General features: G+C 39.6%; 1 protein-coding gene across 4 annotated transcripts in view; it reads left to right on the top strand.

Moving 5' to 3' along the window:
• NUP93 (nucleoporin 93) overlaps positions 1-20,051 on the top strand; it is a 109,629-nt gene that overhangs the window by 23,362 nt on the left and 66,216 nt on the right. For all 4 annotated transcript variants that reach the window (XR_009348646.1, XM_059151918.1, XM_059151916.1 and 1 more), the window contains exon 3: positions 9,459-9,576. Coding sequence is in view for 3 of the 4 variants with exons in the window: in XM_059151918.1 (XP_059007901.1) it covers positions 9,459-9,576 (118 nt within the window). In the remaining variant the exon portion in view is untranslated. The remainder of the gene's footprint in view (positions 1-9,458; positions 9,577-20,051) is intronic.

Genomic DNA, 20,051 nt, shown 5'->3' with positions numbered 1-20,051 from the left:
CTTTCTGACCTGAAGTTAGGCAGAACCTTATTAGATATGAACTGAAAGTACAAGTGACAGAATAAAAAATAGATAAATTGAACCTCATTGAAATTTAAAACTTTTGTACTTCAAAGGACACTATTAAGAAAGTGAGAAAATAGGGATGCCTAGGTAGCTCAGTCGGTTAAGCAGTTGCCTTTGGTTCAGGTCATGATTCCACTGTCTGGAGATCAAGTGCTGCGTTGGGCTCCTTGTCCAGCGCGGGGGACCTGCTTCTCCCACTGCCTGCCGCTTCCTTGGCTTGTGTGCTTGCGCACGCGCTCTCTCTCTGACAAATAAATAAAATATTTTTTTAAAAAAAGGAAAGTAGGGGGGGAAAAAGGAAAGTGAGAAAGTAGCCCACACAATGGAAGAAAATATTTGCAAATTACTTATCTGGTAAGGGACTATTTCCCTGAAGATGATGTACGCACAGTCAGCAAGCAAATTATGAGAAGCTCAACATCACCGGCCATCAGAGAAATGTGAATCAAAACCACCTTGACATACCACTTCACGTACACACTAGGATGGCTGTAGTTCAAAGACAGACCAGACCCTAGTAGTGTTGAGGATGTGGAAAAAATTGAGGTTGTCATATACTTTTGGTGGGATGTAAAATCTTGCAGCCACTTTGGGAAATAGTCCAGCAGTTCCTCAAAAGGCTAAATAGTGTGACCATATGACTCAGCAATTCCCCTCCTAAGGAATAGGAATACCCAAGATAGATGAAGACCATTGTCCATATAAAAATTTGTTCATAGCATCATTATTGGTGAGTCAAAAAGTGAAAACAACCCAAATGTCCGTCAGTTGATCAATTGATAAATAAAATGTGGCATATCCGTAAAATGGAGTACTACTTGGCAGTAAAAAGAATGAGTTGTTAATATACGCATGTTAATACATGTAACATGGATGAACTTTGAAAACATGAGAAATGAAAGAAGCTGGTCACAAAAGACAACATATTGTCGAGCTCCATTTATGTGCAATATCTTAAATAGGCAAATTGATGGAGAAGGAAAGTAGATTAGTGGTTTCCTAGGTGGGGTGGGTGGATTGAGGGTCATGGGGAGCAACTGCTGATAGGTTGGGGGTTTCTTTGTGGGGTGAGGAAAGTGTTATAAAAGTCAATTTTAATGATGGTTGCACAATTCTGAATCTACTGAAAACCACTAAATAAGTCAGTTAAATGGGCAGTTGTATAATATGTGAATTGTATTTCAATAAAGCTGTTTCAAAAAAGTAGGTGATAAAAATGTATATACAGATCTACTTGAAAAAAAGGTGGGTTTTTTTTGTTTGTTTGTTTTTACTTTAATAGTTTTATTTGCATATTTATTACCTTTGAAATGAAAAAGATTTCTACACACTTTTAATCCTCAAACATGAGTTGCATCCAGAAAAATGGTGTTTACATAATAAATGAAAAAATAAATATCATATGTTAAATTAACTAAACAAGGAAGTCATTACACTAAAGTGGTTTTATTGCTTTGGTGACCTAAATAAGCAAACCAAAATTTAAGCCTATGAATGCCTCAAGGTTAAGAAATCCAAATCTGAGGAAAACTGATCACAGTCAACTAGGCTTTCAGCTATAGCCAATCAAATAATTTCCTTTTCCTGCTTCTAAAACTTCTTAAAAAACAAATATTTTATTTACTTATTTGAGAGAGAAAGTATGAGCACAGAGGGGGAAGCAGACTCTCCGTTGAGCACAGTGCCCGAGGCGGGGCTTGATCCCAGGACCCTGAGATCATGACCTGAGCCCAAGGCAGACGCTTGACCTACTGAGCGACCCAGGTGCCCCATTTTCTTCGAAAAAAAAAGAAGGTGTTTTAAAAGTACCTGATGAATTGCATTAATCAGGTATAGTAAGACATGCAGAAAAGAAAATGACTGTCATGAAGGGAGAGTTTCTATCCACAGTTGTCCAGAAATGAGGCAGGGCCACATCATGGGTCAGCACTGGGGTCAGTCAGGATGCAGTGAGAGCAAGGAGAAAATGTGGGCCAAAGCCTGTATTATGGTTTCTGTGGGAAAGTAAGGCAAGGCAGGGTCAACAAACTTAGGATTGGCTAGTTTGAGTAACTTCAGTGGGCTCTGAGGTATAGTTGACTCTGATTGTCTAGTACCTAGCCATGGGGTGAAAAGTGGCTCAGGAAAGGAGGTGGTTGGGGTCTGGTCTCTGGACTCATTAGTTTGCATTTGAAATTTGTACTCGCCTCTCAGAATTAGCTAACCTTGGGAGGGACAGCCCTTCCAATATCAGCAAGGCCCCAGTTGTCAGAGCATCAGATACAGAAAATAAAGACTTTTTTTTTTTTTTTAAATTACCAAGAATATATTTTGAGGGGCGCCTAGGTGGCTTAGTCGGTTAAGCATCTGCCTTGGGCTCAGACATGAGCCTTCTGTTTCCCCTGCTTGTGCTCTCTCTCTCTCTGACAAATAAGTAAAATCTTAAAAAAGAAAAAAAATATATATATTTATATTGAAGAGGTTTTTAAGGAAGTGGAATAAATGCTTATGAAGAGTCAGGGTACCTCAGTTCTATAGAGCTATTTTTTTCCAAAAACAAGCCAATTTGTGGCTTAGTTTTTCTTCAGAATATTGTTTTACTTCTCTTGAATTCATGAGTTTTTATTGCCTGTATCTCGTGTTCCATGGGATGGCTAGATTTTGAATATTAACACTCAGTTTCAACAATTACCAATCAGGGACGGTTTTCCTTTCTATTCCCCATCTAATGACTTTTTAAGCAGATCCCAGCCAATACACTGTTTCACCCACAGATACTTCCAAGTGAATCTCGAAAAATGAATTCCTTTATTTTTAAACATAACTGTAATTCTGTATCTAAAATATAAGTAAATATAATACTTTAATATAAAATTTTTAGTCTGTTCAAATATCTCATATGTTAAATGTTTACCAATTTGTTTGACTCAGAATCCCAATATGCTGTATGTATTTATTGTGACCCCTTGATAAATCTCTTAAATTTCTTTTGTTTGGTAAGTGCTCACTTATCTTTTCCCTTGGAGCTGTTTTGTAATGAAGGACTGAACTCATTTGTCCTTATATAGTTTCCCACAGTCTGGCTTTGCATACTCTCACCTAGTTGCTTCGTTTTCCCTACAAATCCTGTTAATTTCACAGTTACTTCTAGTAAGTGGATTCATAGGACTTTTTCTTTTCTTAAATAATTTCATTACTTAAAGTGTTTAACAAACAGACAAGAAGAGACAAAAGTTTACTGAAACTCTACATACCCATCACCCAGTTTTAATAATTACTAAATCATGACCCTGTTTGTTTCAGCTGTAATCCCACTCAGATTTAGAAACCGATTTTAGACATCAAATATCTCTCTCTCTCTTTCTCTTTTTTTTTTTTTTTGGACGGAGAGAGACATAGCGAGAAAGGGTACACAAGCAGGGGGAGTGGGAGAGGGAGAAGCAGGCTTACCGCTGAGCAGGGAGCCTGATGCGAGGTTTGACCCCAGGACCCTGGGATCATGACCTGAGCCGAAGGCAGATGCTTAATGACTGAGCCCCCCAGGCGCCCCTCAAATATATCTCTTAAGTTATGACTCCAGTAATAAAATCACAGCACCATAATTATAACTAAAAATTTTTAATTTGTTAATATAATTTAGTCACTGCTCACAATGCAATTGCTTTAATAATTATTTTCAAGATTGTTCATTTGAATTCAGATTTAGAGGTTCATGAAATGTAAATCTTTGTTGGGTATTAAGAATTTTGAGTTTTGGGGTGCCTGGGTGGTTTAGTGGGTTAAGCCTCTGCCTTCGGCTCAGATCATGAGCCCTGTAGGGCTCTCTGCCCAGCAGGGAGCCTGCTTCCTCCCCACTCTCTGCCTGTCTCTCTGCCTGCTTGTGATCTCTCTGTCAAATAAATAAATAAAATATTTAAAAAATTTTTTTTGAGTTTTAAAGTTCATCTTTTAAACTGATGGAAAATATTCACATGAGTCTATTGCCAAATACATAAAACAAGGTACTGTATATACAGAGGTTCTACCTTTTGTCCATTTGTTTCCATTCTACATTCTTCCTGCTTTCAGAAAAAAAAATTTTTTTTTCCAGTTTTTCTTCTTTGGTTCTTTTTTCTTCTTTCACATAAACTCTGCCAATCTGCCCCTCCCTTGTGCTGGTATTGTGGACTTTTCCCCATCCTACTACCTTTCCTGAGAAGTCACTCAGACTGGTCTTCCTCCTTGCTTTTCTTACCCCCTTTCTTAACAAGGCATGATTTATACAGAAGGTAAACAAACAAAAGGTTAAGTAACCTTAAATAAGGTGGAGAAGACAGGGACTTTTTTTTGACTTTGGAATTGTGTAAATATTTTACATTATTATAAAACAAACTAAAAAAGGAGTTCCTAAAAAATGAAAATAAGTTTAATCCAGTTGGTGACATAACTACAGAGAGAGGAACAGTTCCAAGTGGTATCTTAATCTGTCATAAGTTATCATGTTGGAGGTGTTGTTACTGCTGTTTTGAGACTGTTGTGTGTATAGTGTAGGATAAAGCAAATAAGTAGTTATAGATACTGAAACTAGGAATTGGGGTGTGGGAGAAAGGAGATGTAGGAAGAAAATCTGTGAGGTTAACCCAAAATTTTGTGTTTTAAATTTTGAATTGGGATTATTAGTATAAACTCATCATGTAATTTATCTTAAGAAAACTGAAACAAAAGTAAAAACTTCATTTCTAGCTCTACTTAGGAGAAAGCCTAGAAACAGTGTAGCACTGAGCAGTCCTAGTACCCACATAGTTGCCTCTAAAAATCCATCTTTTTTTTATTTTTTTTAAGATTTTATTTATTTATTTGATAGAGAGAGAGAGATCACAAGCAGGCAGAGGTAGGCAGAGAGCAAGGGGGAAGGAGGCTTCCCGCTGACCAGGGAGCCTGATACGAGGCTCGATCCCAGAACCCTGAGATCATGACCTGGGCCAAAGGCAGATGCTTAACCATCTGAGCCATCCAGGCGCCCCCCATCTTTTTTTTTTTTTTTTAATTTTTAATTTTTTAAATTTCTTTTCAGTGTACCAGAATTCATTGTTTATGTACCACACCCAGTGCTCCATGCACTACGTGCCCTCTATAATACCCGCCACCAGGCTTACCCAACCTTCCACCCCCAACCCCTTCAAAACCCTCAGATTGTTTTTCAGAGTCCATAGTCTCTTATTGTTCATCTCCCCCTCCAGTTTCCCCCAACTCCCTTCTATCTCCCCATGTCCTCCATGTTATTTCTTATGCTCCACAAATAAGTGAAACCATACGATAATTGACTCTCTCTGCTTGACTTATTTCACTCAGTATACTCTTCCAGTCCCATCCATGTTGCTACAAAAGTTGGGTATTCATCCTTTCTGATGGAGGCATAATACTCCATAGTGTATATGGACCACATCTTCCTTATCCATTTGTCCATTGAAGGGCATCTTGGTTCTTTCCACAGTTTGGTGCCCGTGGCCATTGCTGCTATGAACATTGGAGTACAGATGGCCCTTCTTTTCACTCCATCTGTATCTTTGGGGTAAATACCCAGTAGTGCAATTGCACTACTATAGGGTAGCTCCATTTTTAATTTCTTAAGGAATCTCCACACTGTTTTCCACAGTGGCTGCACCGACTTGCATTTCTATCAACAGTGTAAGAAAGAGGGTTCCCCTTTTTCCACATCCTCTCCAACACACATTGTTTACTGTTTTGTTAATTTTGGCCATTCTAACCGGTGTAAGGTGGTATCTCAATGTGGTTTTGATTTGAATCTCCCCGAGTGATGATGAACATTTTTTCATGTGTCTGATAGCCATTTGTATGTCTTCATTGGAGAAGTGTCTGTTCATGTCTTCTGCCCTAAAATCCATCTTTTAATAAAACAGTGGGGGCTCTTTGAAGTCTTGGTTGACTCCAGGTCTGTATGAGATGAACATGAAATATCTTGTCATACCAGATAGGGAAGTTACTAAGGCCTACTTGAGTTATGTCAAGAGAATTCGAAACCATCCTTAAAAGGTTTCTACTGGTGGAGGAGACAGTTTGAGGATGATAAGGATAGTAACTGCAGTGGATTGAAACACAACAGTAAGTGTTTAATATGTTTCAGTTCATATGTTTATGACTTTAAATTCATGAGTTCATAAGGATACCAAAAGGAAACTCACCAGTCACTCTGAGGATGCTAGAGAACCATCTCATTATTCAGAATAACCACATAATGGATGAAGAGTTTTTCTGAAAGGAAATATTCTAGCTAATAAAAATAGAATGCCTGGGGTGCCTGGGTGGCTCAGTTGGTTAAGAATTGACTCTTGGTTTCAGCTCAGTTCATGATCTCTGGGTTGTCAGGTCAGGCTCTGCACTCAGTAGGGAGTCTGCTGGAAATTCTCACCCCTCCCCCAATGTGTGCGTGTACACGCGCACTCTCTCTCTTTCTCTCTCTCTCAAATAAATAAATCTTAAAAAGAAAAAAAAGAGCACCACTATTTTGCAACCTCTAAGGAATTAGTATCTCTAAGCAGTGATTATCAGTATCTGCTAACATTCCAAAAGAAATAACCAGACATTACAGACTTCTTGTCTCAAGTAATCTTTAGTTTCAAGTAATCTAACCAAATATAATGACACCTGAATCTGATCAAACCTTTTAGAGCTTACTTTCAATTGATAGGAAATACAGAGGCTGGAGGAACATGTCAGATGACATCTCGAGGTTGCAGTCAATAAAACTTGTTATGTGGGAAACTGTATCCTTCCTACTTTTAGTGTAGGTCATGGATCAATAGGAGAAGCATCAACTGTGAGCTTTTTAGAAATGGAGAATCTCAGGTCCCATCCTAGACCTACTGAATCAGAATCTGCATTTTAATATGCTTCTCAGGTGATTCACATGTACAGTTCAAGTTTAAGTAGTACTGCTCTACAGGACAAATAATCCAGAGTTGCTGATAAATTGTAAGGGGAAAAAATGAGATGAAAGAGCAGACTATAGATTAAAAAAGATTTAGGAGGCATATCATTCACAAGTAGAGATCTTATTTGTATCCCATTCAGAAAAAAACACAAAATTTAAATTATTAAATAATTGGGGGATTCTCTGGAATCTACTTCAAAATAATCTGGGTGGTGGAAAGAGGAAAAGAAGTAGGGATATAGGTGAAACAGGGTTGACTATGACATGTTAATTGTTGAAGCTGGGTAATGGGTACAAGGAGGTTTACTATTTAATTTTGTATTTAGAATTGTTTTTCTATAAGGGTTTATTTAATAAGGAGGGCCCACTAAAATGACTATGATCAAAAAGGTGATGACAAGTATTGGCAAGGGTGTAGAAAACAATTGGAGTTCTTATACATTGCTAATGAGAATATAAAATGGTGTAGCTGCTTTGGAAAACCATCTGGCAGTTCTTCAGAAGGTTAAACAGAGTTACTATATGATCTAGCAATTCTACTTTTAGGTATATATCCAAGAAAAATGAAAACAGTATTCACACAAAAATGCTACATGAATTATCGTGGCAGCACTTTTCATAATAGCCCCAAAGTGGAAACAACCCAAATGTCCTATCAGCTGATGAATGGATACATTAATAAATATAAAATGTGATATATCCATATAATGGAATACTGTTCAATTATAAAAAGAAATGAAGTACTGATACATACTAGAGCATGGATAAATTTTGACAAGCATTATGCTAAGTGAAAGAGGATAGTCACAAAACAGCACATGTTGTATGATTCTGTTTATATGAAATGTCCAGAATAGGCAAATCTATAGAAACAAAATGGATTGATAGTTTTCAGAGGTTGGGGGTAGTTTGGGAACGGACATGGGAAATGACTGCTGGTGGGTAGGGGATTGGTTTGGGGGTTAATGAAAATGTGCTGAATTTTGTAAAATGTCCTAAATGTTGTAAAAAAAATGTTCTAAAAGGTGAAAGCTTTACAACTCTGTGAATATACTAAAACATACTGAGCTGTATACTTTAAATGGGTAAATTGTATGGTATGTGAATTATTTCTCAGTAAAGCTATTATTAAAAAAGGAGGGAGGCATTACACTGATACCCGTGCTCCAGGCTTCACTCAGCACTACTCAGAATCACTGGGAGCAAAGTTGACTAGGTGATTCTAATGTGCAACCAGGGCTGGGAACTACTGAATTAGAAGGTTAGCTTTAAGGATTGTTAGAACAGAGAGGCAAGATTATTTATCTGACAGGGTAGCCTGGAAGAGAAGCCTCAGAGATGGCATTCTAGTTGACTTGTCTACATTGGAAGAGACAAAAATCTACAGCAGGGAGCCCTCTGGGTGCACATCACCTATTTCTGTAGTACCTTGTAGAATAGAACTAAACACAAAGTCCTTTCTTCTTCTCTAAAAAGTCTGTTAGTACAGAAGTAGAAGTCTTAGGTGTCAAAGCCATAGATTTTGGGTTACTTGTGCTTCCTGTTGGTGTAGCTTCTGAGTTCCTCAGAAGGAATGTAAACTTTGTCAGTCGGGTTTTGGGATACTAAATCGTCATCTAAAAACAATAGTCTAAGCATCTAATTCCCCTAAATTTCTTTCTTCCAGAGAGTGTTCGAGATATTAGTGAGACTGATTTTTTTTTAAAAACTCTTCTATTGTTACGTTCCCTGAAGTAAGTAGAAGTAAAGGTAGTTGTATTTTTCCCACCTCTCTTCAAAGCATTTGTTCGGTGACAGGCTCCTGTACTATTGGAATGGGCAGCAGAGCGGGAACTTGAAGGTGTACTAGATATGATGTTTGTCTTTTAAAGAGAAGCCATGGAGAACCAGCCTTGGATTCTGGTTCAGCTGCCCTTTGCAAATCTTCGATGGTCCCAGACTTTTAGTTTCTTCAACTGATGAATAAAATTAGGACTGGGTTACTCTTGAAGCTTCTCAGATGTTGTGTTCACATATCTGTCTTTATAGAGGCTGTGAATATAGGACAGTGGTTAAGAGTTTGTGCTCTGGAGCCTGATGACTTGGCTCTGGCATTTTCTGGCTCTGTGACTTTGGAGAAGTCACTTAACCTCTCTGCACCTTTAGTTCTCCCATCTGTAAAATGGGGGGTGAAAATAGCATCTACCTCCTGATTTTCTTTACTGTGAAATATGTGGAGTTGTCTAGCCTATCATTTTGTTAGTATACTGTCATTTTATTCTAGGCAAATTTTATTCTAATTCAGGCATGACCAGAACTCTCTCTTATTACCACATGCAATATTGTGTCTCTTTCGCTATGTGAGAGAGCTTTATGGAAAGGTATAAAAAAGCTCACCTGAGCAGTACATAAGTTTTGAATAAAAAATAGTCTCTGGTATTTTATAAAGCATATTCAATATCCTAATCCTGCTTTTTTCTCCTTGCCCCGTATTGTACTATAGGTCAGTTCTCCTTGGGTCTCGGGGACTTGACATATCCCACATCTCCCAGCGACTGGAGAGTCTGAGTGCGGCCACCACCTTTGAGCCTCTTGAGCCTGTGAAGGATACAGACATTCAGGTAAGGGCTTGCAGGACTGGTGTAGGTCGAACCCTGGATATGCAAACCAGGCTGAAGGCCTGCTTAACCAGCTCATTTGTTGACCAGCTCATTTAGGAATTCTAGATTTCTTTGTTAATTCTCTTCCTGAGATATTAACAGAATGGGAGACTCTGCTTTGGAAGTATAATGGGGAACATAGGTTACTTTAAGAGTGCTCTGAGAGGCTGAATTTAGGAAAGCAATTCCAACCTGCACTTTTTAGATTATTGTAATTATGAGAACAGATTTTTCTTCCTTCCTTGGGCTTAATCCAGGAACAGAGAAATTAGTTATAAGTTTCTCTTGCTTTCTTTGCTGGATCTCAAATAATTTTACTCTTCGTTTTCCACATTTCTTTTCTACATCTTGCTTGTATTGGTTGGCAAAGAGCTGGGGAAAACTTAGAGTACTATTTACTGAAACCTACTCATCGATTTCTAGGAAGTGTTTGGCTGCATTAGTGGCACCAGGAAATGGTCTAATAGAGCACTCCAGTCTCATTTAACCTAACATGCCACTGACATAATTGATTACTATTTTAATCTAATCAGAAACTGTTTTGTGTATGTGTGCGGCACACACACATATGTTGTTAAGGAAGAAACTCAAGATTCATTTAGTTTTGAGGAATTGGGATGCTACATTCATGTTAGAATGAAGGGACTGTGAGCTACCATTTTAATCATTGATTTACCTTTGAGATGAAAGAAGTAGGTTCTACAAAGGCAAATCATTGTACTAATTGTGTTATTAGTTATGGGTACTAATTATGTTATTATACGGGCTCAATTTGAATTAACTCTCTACCCCACTATCCTTTCCAAGAACCATTTTTATCTACCTAGTATCCACAGTTCTTTTTTTTTTTCTTTTCTTTTTTTTTTTTTTTTTTTAAAGATTTCTATTTATTTATTTATGTGACAGACAGAGAGAGAGATCACAGGTAGGCAGAGAGGCAGGCAGAGAGAGTGGGGTGGGGGCGGAGGAAGCAGTCTCCCTGCTGAGCAGAGAGCCTGTCCAGGGGCTGGATCCCAGGACCCTGAGATCACAACCTGAGTGGAAGGCAGAGGCTTAACCCTCTGAGCCACCCAGGCGCCCCTAGTGGCCACAGTTCTACTCTATTTATTCCAATTCAGTAACCGAAAACCCTGTGTTTCTGTTGAGAGTTAACTATAGCAATATGTTCCCATAGTCTCTAGTTTTTTAAAATTATGTGTACTAAATCATATTAGCTTGTCATCTTGTAGATGCCTTTTCAGTTCCATATAATCTCAAAATTTTTTTGTTTTTGTTTTGCTTATTTGGAGCTGTCCCTTTTTGTACCTTCTATTTACTGCTATAAACGAATACTTTTAATAAGGATGAGGTGGGCAAAAGGAAGAGAGCTAGAAAATAAATTTGAATAATCATACATTTTGGGGAATATCCCTAATAGTGTGGAAGAAATGGCACTAGCTGAAAGGCTTGTGTTTTTAATGTTTAAAATACCAAAGAAGTTATTTTTATTTTTTAAAAAATAATCCATGTATTTATTTGAGGGAGAGAGCATGCCTGAACATGTGTGTGTGAGGGAAGGGATGGGGGGAGAATCTCAAGTGGACTCCCCTCCAAGCCCCGGAGCCCCAGTCAGGCTCCGTCCCACAACTCATGAGATCATGATCTGAGCTGAAACCAAGAGTTGGAGGCAGAACTGACTGAGCCACCCCAACACCCCCAAAAAAGTTGTTTATTTTTAAAACCAACTGCTTTTAAATGTTCTTTGGCATATCTATCATACATATTTGGAATACTCAGCACATTTAGTGATATACTTTGTGAAGTCCCTATGACGTAGTACTCCAATTTTCTACTTTGAGATATTAATGACAGGATTATAAATGTATCAAATCATGACGATCTTCTCTTCTAACCTTCTGTGTAGTACATGAACACTCTCCTTCAGCACCCCCATTAGATAGTTTCCCAGCAGTGGATGCTCGGTTACATCAAAGAGATTTCTTAATTTGGAATGAATATGGCTATGAGTTTTGGTCCTGCAACACTGAAAATCTTTGAACACTGAGAGGAAGGATGCATTCATTTCAAAATTTTACCTCATGAGCTTTTCCAGAGTAGCTTCAAAAATGCAAAATATTCAGTCCAAGGTAACTTTTGATTAATTGGGAATTGGTCATCTAGTCCTTAAGTAAAGATTTAAGACTTAACTAGTTTTGGGGTACCTGGGTGGCTTGGTGGGTTAAGCATCTGACTCTTGATTTTGGCTCAAGTCATGGTCCCAGAGTTGTGAAATCAAGCCCCTGGTTGGGCTCTGTGCTGGGCTTGGAGCCTACTTAAGATTCTCTCTCTCGGGGTGTTTGGGTGGCTTAGTCAGTTTTGGTTTCGAGTCCGACTTTTGTTTTCAGCTCAGGTGATGATCTCACGGTTGTGCAATCAAGCCCCATGTTGTCCCCAGGCTCAGTGCAAAGTCTGCTTGTCCCTCTGCCTCTGCTCTTCCCCCAGCTCACACTCCCTCTCTCTCACGGTCTCTAAAATAGATCAATAGCTAGCTAGCTAGCTATCTTTAAGGAAACAAACAAAAAAAAGAAGATTCTCTCCCTCTGCCCTTTCCCCCCGGGTTGTGCATGTGCTCTCTCAAAGAAAAAAAAAAAAGAACTTACTAGTTTCAAAATAATTGTTCTCTTGATTTCATCTTCTTGGCTACAAAGGCTTAAAGGAGAAAATTTAAGTTTTAAAGGGCTGAGGCTTTGGCTTAATCTGAGATGGTTCTAGTTATTGATAGGAATTGGAAGATTTTGTTTTGGGTTTGTTTTTTTTTTTTTAATGATTTTATTTATTTGAGAGTGAGAGAGCACGAAAGAGGGGACACAAGCAGGGGGAGTGGGAGAAGGAGAAGCAGGCTTCCTGCAGAGCAGGAGCCTGATGTGTGGGACTCAGTCCCAGGACTCTGGGATCATGACCTGAGCCGAAGGCAGACACTTCATGACTGAGCCACCCAGGCACCCCAGGAATTGGAAGTTTTAAATTGTATTGTGGAGCTCATCTAACCTGTGCTTAGGCCCCCCCATACACATCAACATATCCTTGCCTGATTTCTTATTTAGTAGTCAGATGTAAGAGCCAAGTCAGCTTTCGGCCTGAGCATGGAACAGTCTTCCTTTTAGTTCTCATCATGTGTTGATTATCCAAGAAGAGTTAACTTAGTCATTTTCAGTTGTTTGTTTTTAGAACAGCCATATATATTTTTTCATGGACTTTTTTCCCCTCATTTATTTTAACAGCTTTATTGAGATACAGGATTCACATACCATAAATCTAATGGATTTTTGTGTATAAATTTTTCCAACTAGTTTTTTTGAGATGAGAATGCATCCTAATCCCATGTGCCAAGTATCAATCAGAGTGAGTTTATGATGTCAATTTATAAATTCATAGAAGGAAATGCTGAAGCATTCTTTGACAGATACTGTCCAAGACTTTGTACCATCCATTGTTTGCATTTCTGCATGTATAGATACATATGTAGATACATGTGTAATCCTTTTCTGTCTGGCAGACATTGACTTTGATTATATTCCCTTCTGTTTCTGATGGAAAGCTTGAAATTAATACAGGCTTTCCACTGTTAACTGTTTTGTTGTTTGTCATAATCGATGATGTTGGCATGCATTGAGAATGCAATTTTGAAAGATTGTTGCAGCCAGCGAAGGTGAAGGTAACATATTAAAAAAGACTTATTTAAATATATGTGTGGCTGATGCTAGGAGAATTTTTAAAAATGTTTATTGATTTTATTTTTTGGAAATGGTCATGAAGAGGGCCTGTACATTTGTGTAAAAGAGGTGAAGAGTGACTTAAGAGGGCATGGCACGGAAATGACTGGACTGCTCTAAGTGCCTTTGTGGTGCTTGCAAGCACAAGTCTTCTCACAGAGGTCCACTCACTCACTTATGTCTTTGGAAAAAAAGTACCAACGGCAGATTGCACATCTTTACTATGATCTAAACAGACCTAATGAACCAGAGATGATGTGTATCATGTAGTAATAAAGGGCAGATTTACACAGTTCAACTATATTGTGGGCTTTTTCACTAGATTACCTGTATATTTCAAGAAGGCTGTGCAGAAATTGCCTGAGTTGGCCATAAAAAATAGCTGCAGTTTTATCTGCATTAGGCTATATTACTTCCGAAGGACAATGAACCAAAGTATAATAATATTATTGCTAAACTTCCTGTATTAGATTCCAAGGGATGCCACAACAAGTTTCCACAAACTCAGTGGCCTAAAACATTAGAAATTAATCCTCTCACAGTTCTGGAGTATAGAACTTCACAATCAAGGTGTTGGCAGTACCTTGCTCCCTCCAAAGGCTGTCGGGGATAATCTTTCCTCTTCTAACTTTTGGTGGCACCAGCTATTCTTTAACTCCAATCTCTGCCTCCATCTCCACAAGGTTTATCTCCTGTGTATTTAGTCTCCCTCTCCTTTCTCTTAGAAAGACTCTAGTGTTGGGTGTAGGACTCACCCTAAATCCAGAATGATCTCATCTTGAGATCCTTAACTTAGTCACATTTGCAAAGATCATATTTCTAAATAAGGTCATATGCATAGGAGTTAGGACTTCAACATATCTTTTTGGGTGGGGGGGACACATGTCAACCCGCTACCGTTACCGTGCTTACAGTGCCAGAAATCTCAAGACTAAATTAACTATAATTAATGAGACATCATCAAATCTCACTCTTTCACAGCTGTATGGAGTATTGAGCTAAGGTGTCTACTGCTAGTTGTTCTAGTGACTTGCAGAGCTCAACCAAGTATCTGATCTTACCCTTAACATTCCTCTTTCCCGGCTGTGGGAGGACCCATATCTGATTCAGCTAAATGGCAGTTGCTGTTTCTAAACAGCTAACAGTCTGTAATGTGTTTAAGAGATTTCTGTAGAGACATTTTTAAAATAGAAACCACTTTTCTGAAGTATTAAATACCTCGTGGTTGGAGTATGTATAGGTGGGACTAAATTGGGATACTTTCCTGCAGAAGGAGAAGCTATCTTTGTGTGTGTGTGTGTGTGTGTGTGTGTGTGTGCGCGCGCGCGCGCATGCACACGCATATGTACACTTCAGCCAGCAGGTTTGCCTAACTTTTTTTCTTTTATATGTTAGGACTTTGGTTATCACCTTCCTTAGCCTGGAGTAGCGCCTCTGAAATGTCTGACCCCTCATTTCAGTCTAACCCTGTGAGGCTTCCCTTACACACCGCCTCTCGCATGGTCTTCTGAGATCTCTCTCCCTGCAGCCTCCAAATACAGTGTGTCGGTTTTACTGCTTAGGAAAAAACAAAACTTTCCAAATGTTTCCCCATAAAGTAAACAAGTTTAGCTTATGTTGTTAGAATTAACTTGGCAGCCCATTCAAATCTTAGATAAGTGATTCTTATTTCTTCAGCCCCTTCTACCAAAAAAAAAAAAAAAAAAGGAAGGAGAGAAAGATCCTATACTGAAGGTCTTCATAATCTGTAAATTTCCACATGGAAATCTGTCCTGTCCTGCAGTAGAGAGCAAAAGATATCTTAAATAGTATAAAATAACTATAAAAAATTGGAGTCAGGGGAACTGGTTTATCACATACAAGATAATGATGCAGTAATAATTCACTTTGTTAGAAACTTATTTTGGGGCGCCTGGGTTGCTCAGCGGTTAAAGCCTCTGCCTTCGGCTCGGGTCATGATCCCAGGATCCTGGGATCGAGTCCCGCATCAGGCTCTCTGCTCGGCAGGGAGCCTGCCTCCTCCTCCTCTCTCTCTCTGTCTGCCTCTCTGCCTACTTGTGATCTGTCAAATAAATTAAAAAAAAAAAAGAAAGAAAGAAAGAAACTTGTTTTGTTTACCACACTATATCCATAATAAAATATTCATTATTTCCTTCCTTTTTCTGTCCTTGGCCTTGGCAATGTAGAGTATGCTCAGACCACTCTTAGCTTATCTTTTAAGTAATCAGAAAGAACTAAATAGCTTTGGTATAAGTACGAAAATGAATCACTGCTTGTGAAACCCCTTATCACCTAAATTGTTATGTTCATGGATTATCTTTTAATTTTATATCTTCAGAATTAAGAGACTGCTGCTTAAACGCAGCTATATATAACAGCTAAGCAGAAAAGTGGTTGTGTTGATTGTTAATTGTGTGTTTGTAGTACTGCAAGTTGTTAGTGGGGAATTGGTTCCAGAAATCCTGTGGCGGTTTGTTGGAAAGAGGGTCAGCCTTGCCTAGAATGATTAGTGTGCTAATAGCAGCTTGTCAGGAATTTTACTGGCAATATATTAATATTGAGGGAGAAGTGCAGTAAGCTTTCCCTAGCTCAGATTTGCTGCAGGAAAGTGCAGTCTGAATGGATGAACAGTACCTGAACTCCGCGATTATTTTTAAGTAGTCATTTTCATTTGTTCCTAGAAACTTCTAAGCATGGATACCAGGGAGGGGTCTTACCAGAGTTGCTTTCGTAAATCTGAGGAAGAGATGAGGTTCATTCAGTTAGAGTTAACATCTGTTTGTATTTGTATAACAGTCCTGAGAAGTGTTTTAAGTAGGCAAAACATACCTAGCTCCCATGTTGTTTTTATTCTTAATATGCCTGAGCAGGCTTTTCTGCAGTGGTGATCTGGCCCAAATGGGATGATTAGGAATTTTGAATTGATGGGACTCTGAAGGAATAAAATGTTGCTCTTTAAATGTTTTCATATATAAAAATCTAAGAGCATCTAACAGTGTGAAGGTTTTTAGTTAAGCATTTGTGTTTATTCTTATTTGCTTATATTCCTCTTGCTCCTAAGAGAGTCAGCAGGAAGTTCATGGTAACCTTTCTTTGGAGTTTTTAGAAGACTTTAATGGATATTTGAATCTTGACCTTTCATAGCTTTTCCTGGACTTAAATTAAACAAGCTATAGTTAATGCTCTTGGGTTCACTAGATAATGAACCCAGTTCTCACTGGATCCTAAGCCTGCTAGTTAGAAACACTTCCTTGGAACAAATGTGACATACGTTTTAGGCCAGCATTCAGTTGTAGTGGCTGAACGGCAGATGAAAACGACGTAACGTCTCACTGTGCCCTGTCTTCTCATTCAGGGGCTTCACGGTACTAGGCTTTGTCTCTTGTGTGAGCACTGCAGTGTCCTCATCACCCCTGCTTCTTTATCAAATATATTTGCTGTTCCCTGTCATTAAACCCTGACCCAGTATAAATCTCAGAGGTGAAAACCAGTAAACATGTAAAAAAGAAAAAATAGTGTCTTCCCAGAGGCAGATTAATGTACCGTCCTGTTTTGTGTTTGTAATTAGGTAGTCTGATACTGATTGCTGGGGTAAGTACTGAAATGATTTAATTTTTCTGCCTGTCTGTGATAAGGGAAAAGGTAGGCTTTGTGGTCTGGTGGAAAGTATGCAATTACATTAAAGTATCCTGTGAATGGAATTAAAAATGGTGACTTTGGAATAAAAATGGGTGTTAAAGGCATCGTCTGTGGAAAATGTGAAAAACTGCATTTATGTGAGCCAAGGATATAAGATTTCAGCCTTTTTACTTACCCATTCACACTTACTCCTGAATGCGGGGCTTTCAGAACAAGCAAGTAAATGGATGCTGAATGCATTCTGAGCAAGCAGGAAATGACGGGCTTTTTTGTCTTCTCAGAGGTTTCTTATATCCTGTAGTGAGCAAAGGAATATCAATTACCAGCTAAAGAAGAAAGAAGTTGGAACGGTTCTGTAAGAGTGTTTTGGAAGAAGCCATTGGCTAAAATATTTATCTGACAATTTACTAGAGCACTTCACATATGGGCCTGGCCCTGGTGCCTTTGAACCAGGTTGAGTCATGCCCTCCCTCCTTCATGAGCTCTCTTAACCTGTCGATATCTGTCGAAGCCCCAGCACTCTGGAGGTGGGGGGCACATAGTGTCATCTGCAGGCTGGTGTCTTTAAGTTGCTGGCTTCAGGAACCAGAAATGGGCATGTCTTTTTATCTGTTGAGCTGTTTGATACGGGAGCGGATGTAATTTAAAGGGGGTTAAAACCTTGTCGAATATCGAATGCATTACTGTAGACCAGGCTGTCGTTCTCAAATGGCAGCTCTTGACCCTGTGCACCACTTAGATCCGCTTGCTGCAGCACCCTGTGATCTCTTGTTTCCGTTTCAGAATGTTCGATCTTGAAGCTTTCCAGGCCTGTAGCCTGATGTGGCTCCATGCATTGTTGGGGTGGCACAGTGTGGCCCCTCAGATGCAAAACTTTAGGAACCAGGTTCCCACTGTCTCCACTAAGAAACCACATTCTGTGAAGGAAGTGAGAAGAGGCTCAGACAGGGGAGACTCCTGGTTTTGCTTTTTATTTGTTTGTTGGGGACCAGGAACAGAAGCTGGGAGAAAGGATGGGCAGTATCCTCTACTGACAAGACCTGTGTTAGGATTTCTTTTGCTGTAGAGCTCAGTGTATATATATATTGCTTTCTTTTTAGGCTTTCCCCCATTTCCCAGATGCCTGGCTTCCGTTGTGCACTTCAGATATGGAGAGGTTGAGTGAGTCCCTCCAGCTCAGGTTGCTGGCAGCCAAGCTGAGGTTCAGGCCCTCAATTCTGACAGCCCTGGGTTCGCAACACTAGCGATTAGCAGCAGTGCGTGCACCACTTTAATTATCTCGGAGGACAGAAGGATGAGGCCTCGCTTCTCACTGCGGAGTAGCTGTGAGGCCGAGATGCCACAACTGAATCCTGCCGCTGCCTTTCAGAGAGCCACTGCTCTCGAAGCACTGCAGTGGGTCTGCTGAGCAAGACTGGGCGGACACAGCTTCGGAGAATTTATATGGAAGGAAGCCTTGTCTTTTTTTTTTTTTTTTTTTAAGATTTTATTTATTAATTTGACAGAGAGAAATCACAAGTAGATGGAGAGGCAGCCAGAGGGAGAGAGAGAGATAGGGAAGCAGGCTCCCTGCTGAGCAGAGAGCCCGATGCGGGACTCGATCCCAGGACCCTGAGATCATGACCTGAGCCGAAGGCAGCGGCTTAACCCACTGAGCCACCCAGGCGCCCTGGGAAGCCTTGTCTTTTGAACATATTTACAACCAGGACTGACAGGGCCATTCTTTTCATTTATGAAACAAAGGGGAGTATTAAGTCAGCAGAATGTAAGTGGGAGTATTACCGGCTGGTTTTTATTATCGCTGCCTGATTTGCTTTATTTCTTTGAATGGCATGAGCAGTAGGATATGAGGAAGAGTTTTCTCTACTCCGTTTTCTTTCAAAAAGAAAAAGTTGTCTATTTATTTATTTATTTAAAAGATTTTATTTATTTATTTGACACAGAGAGGGAGATCACAAGCAGGCAGAGCGGCAGGCAGAAAAAGAGGGGGAAGCAGGTTCCCGCTGAGCAGAGAACCTGATGTGGTGCTCAATCCCAGGACTCTGAGATCTTGACCTGAGCCGAAGGCAGAGGCTTAACCCACTGAGCCATCCAGGCGTGCCAAAACTATCTTCAGGACAGGTAGAAATGGCCATGGAATGTTACAATATGCTTGATTTGTTCAGGGTACCACATACTCTAGTGTGATACTGTCTGGGAGTATGTTCTCTCTTACTTGGTTCCTTCTTATCCACAGTACATATCTGTCTCAGAAGATTAGCACAGGACTTGGTGGATTTCTTTTTTCTTTTTAAAGTAGGCTCCATGTCCAGTGTGGAACCCCACATGGGGCTTGAACTCAGGACCCTAGGATCCAGACTTGAGCTGAGATCAAGAGTTGGAAACTTGGGGTGCCTGGGTGGCTCAGTTGGTTAAACTTTTGCCTTTAGCTCAGATCATGATCCCAGGGTCCTGGGATCAACCTCTACCGCAGGGCTCCCTGCTCAGCAGGGAGCCTGCTTCTCCCTTTCCCTCTGCCTGCCACTCCCTTTGATTGTGTTCTCTCTCTCCCTGTCAAATAAATAATCTTAAAAAAAAAAAAAAGAGTCAGAAGCTTAACTGACTGAGCCACCCACGTGCCTTGCCTTGTGGATCCTTAAAGATTGAATATTTTTGGGCATTCACAGTAGCACTTGGTTCTGTGATGAGGTCCCAGACTGCCCCAGAGGTCTTCATGTTGAATGAGTGTGGGGATGGGTGTTCTTCATTGAGAAGGTCCTTACTGAATTAGTGCCTTCCAAACAAGTTTTGGGTTTTTTTCCCCCAGTTCATCTCAGGCTGAGAGATATACTTCCAGGAAAATGCAGTAAAAATGGATTAACTAGGAAAAAAAATAAGAGTCATGCAAAATACAAGCCTTAGTTTTTGAAATTAAATTTAGTAGGCAGAATTACTCTGTCAGGTTACTCAAAAAGTTTCTAAATGCTTATTCTCCATTTTTCTACTTCCCTGCTGCAGACTGGTCACCAGCTATTTGGGGTCTGGTACTCCTTCAACCGCACTTTG

This window comes from Mustela lutreola, chromosome 16 (genome assembly GCF_030435805.1).
Source record: "Mustela lutreola isolate mMusLut2 chromosome 16, mMusLut2.pri, whole genome shotgun sequence".
Taxonomy (NCBI): domain Eukaryota; kingdom Metazoa; phylum Chordata; class Mammalia; order Carnivora; family Mustelidae; genus Mustela; species Mustela lutreola.
This window is presented reverse-complemented; position numbering and strand designations above follow the sequence as displayed.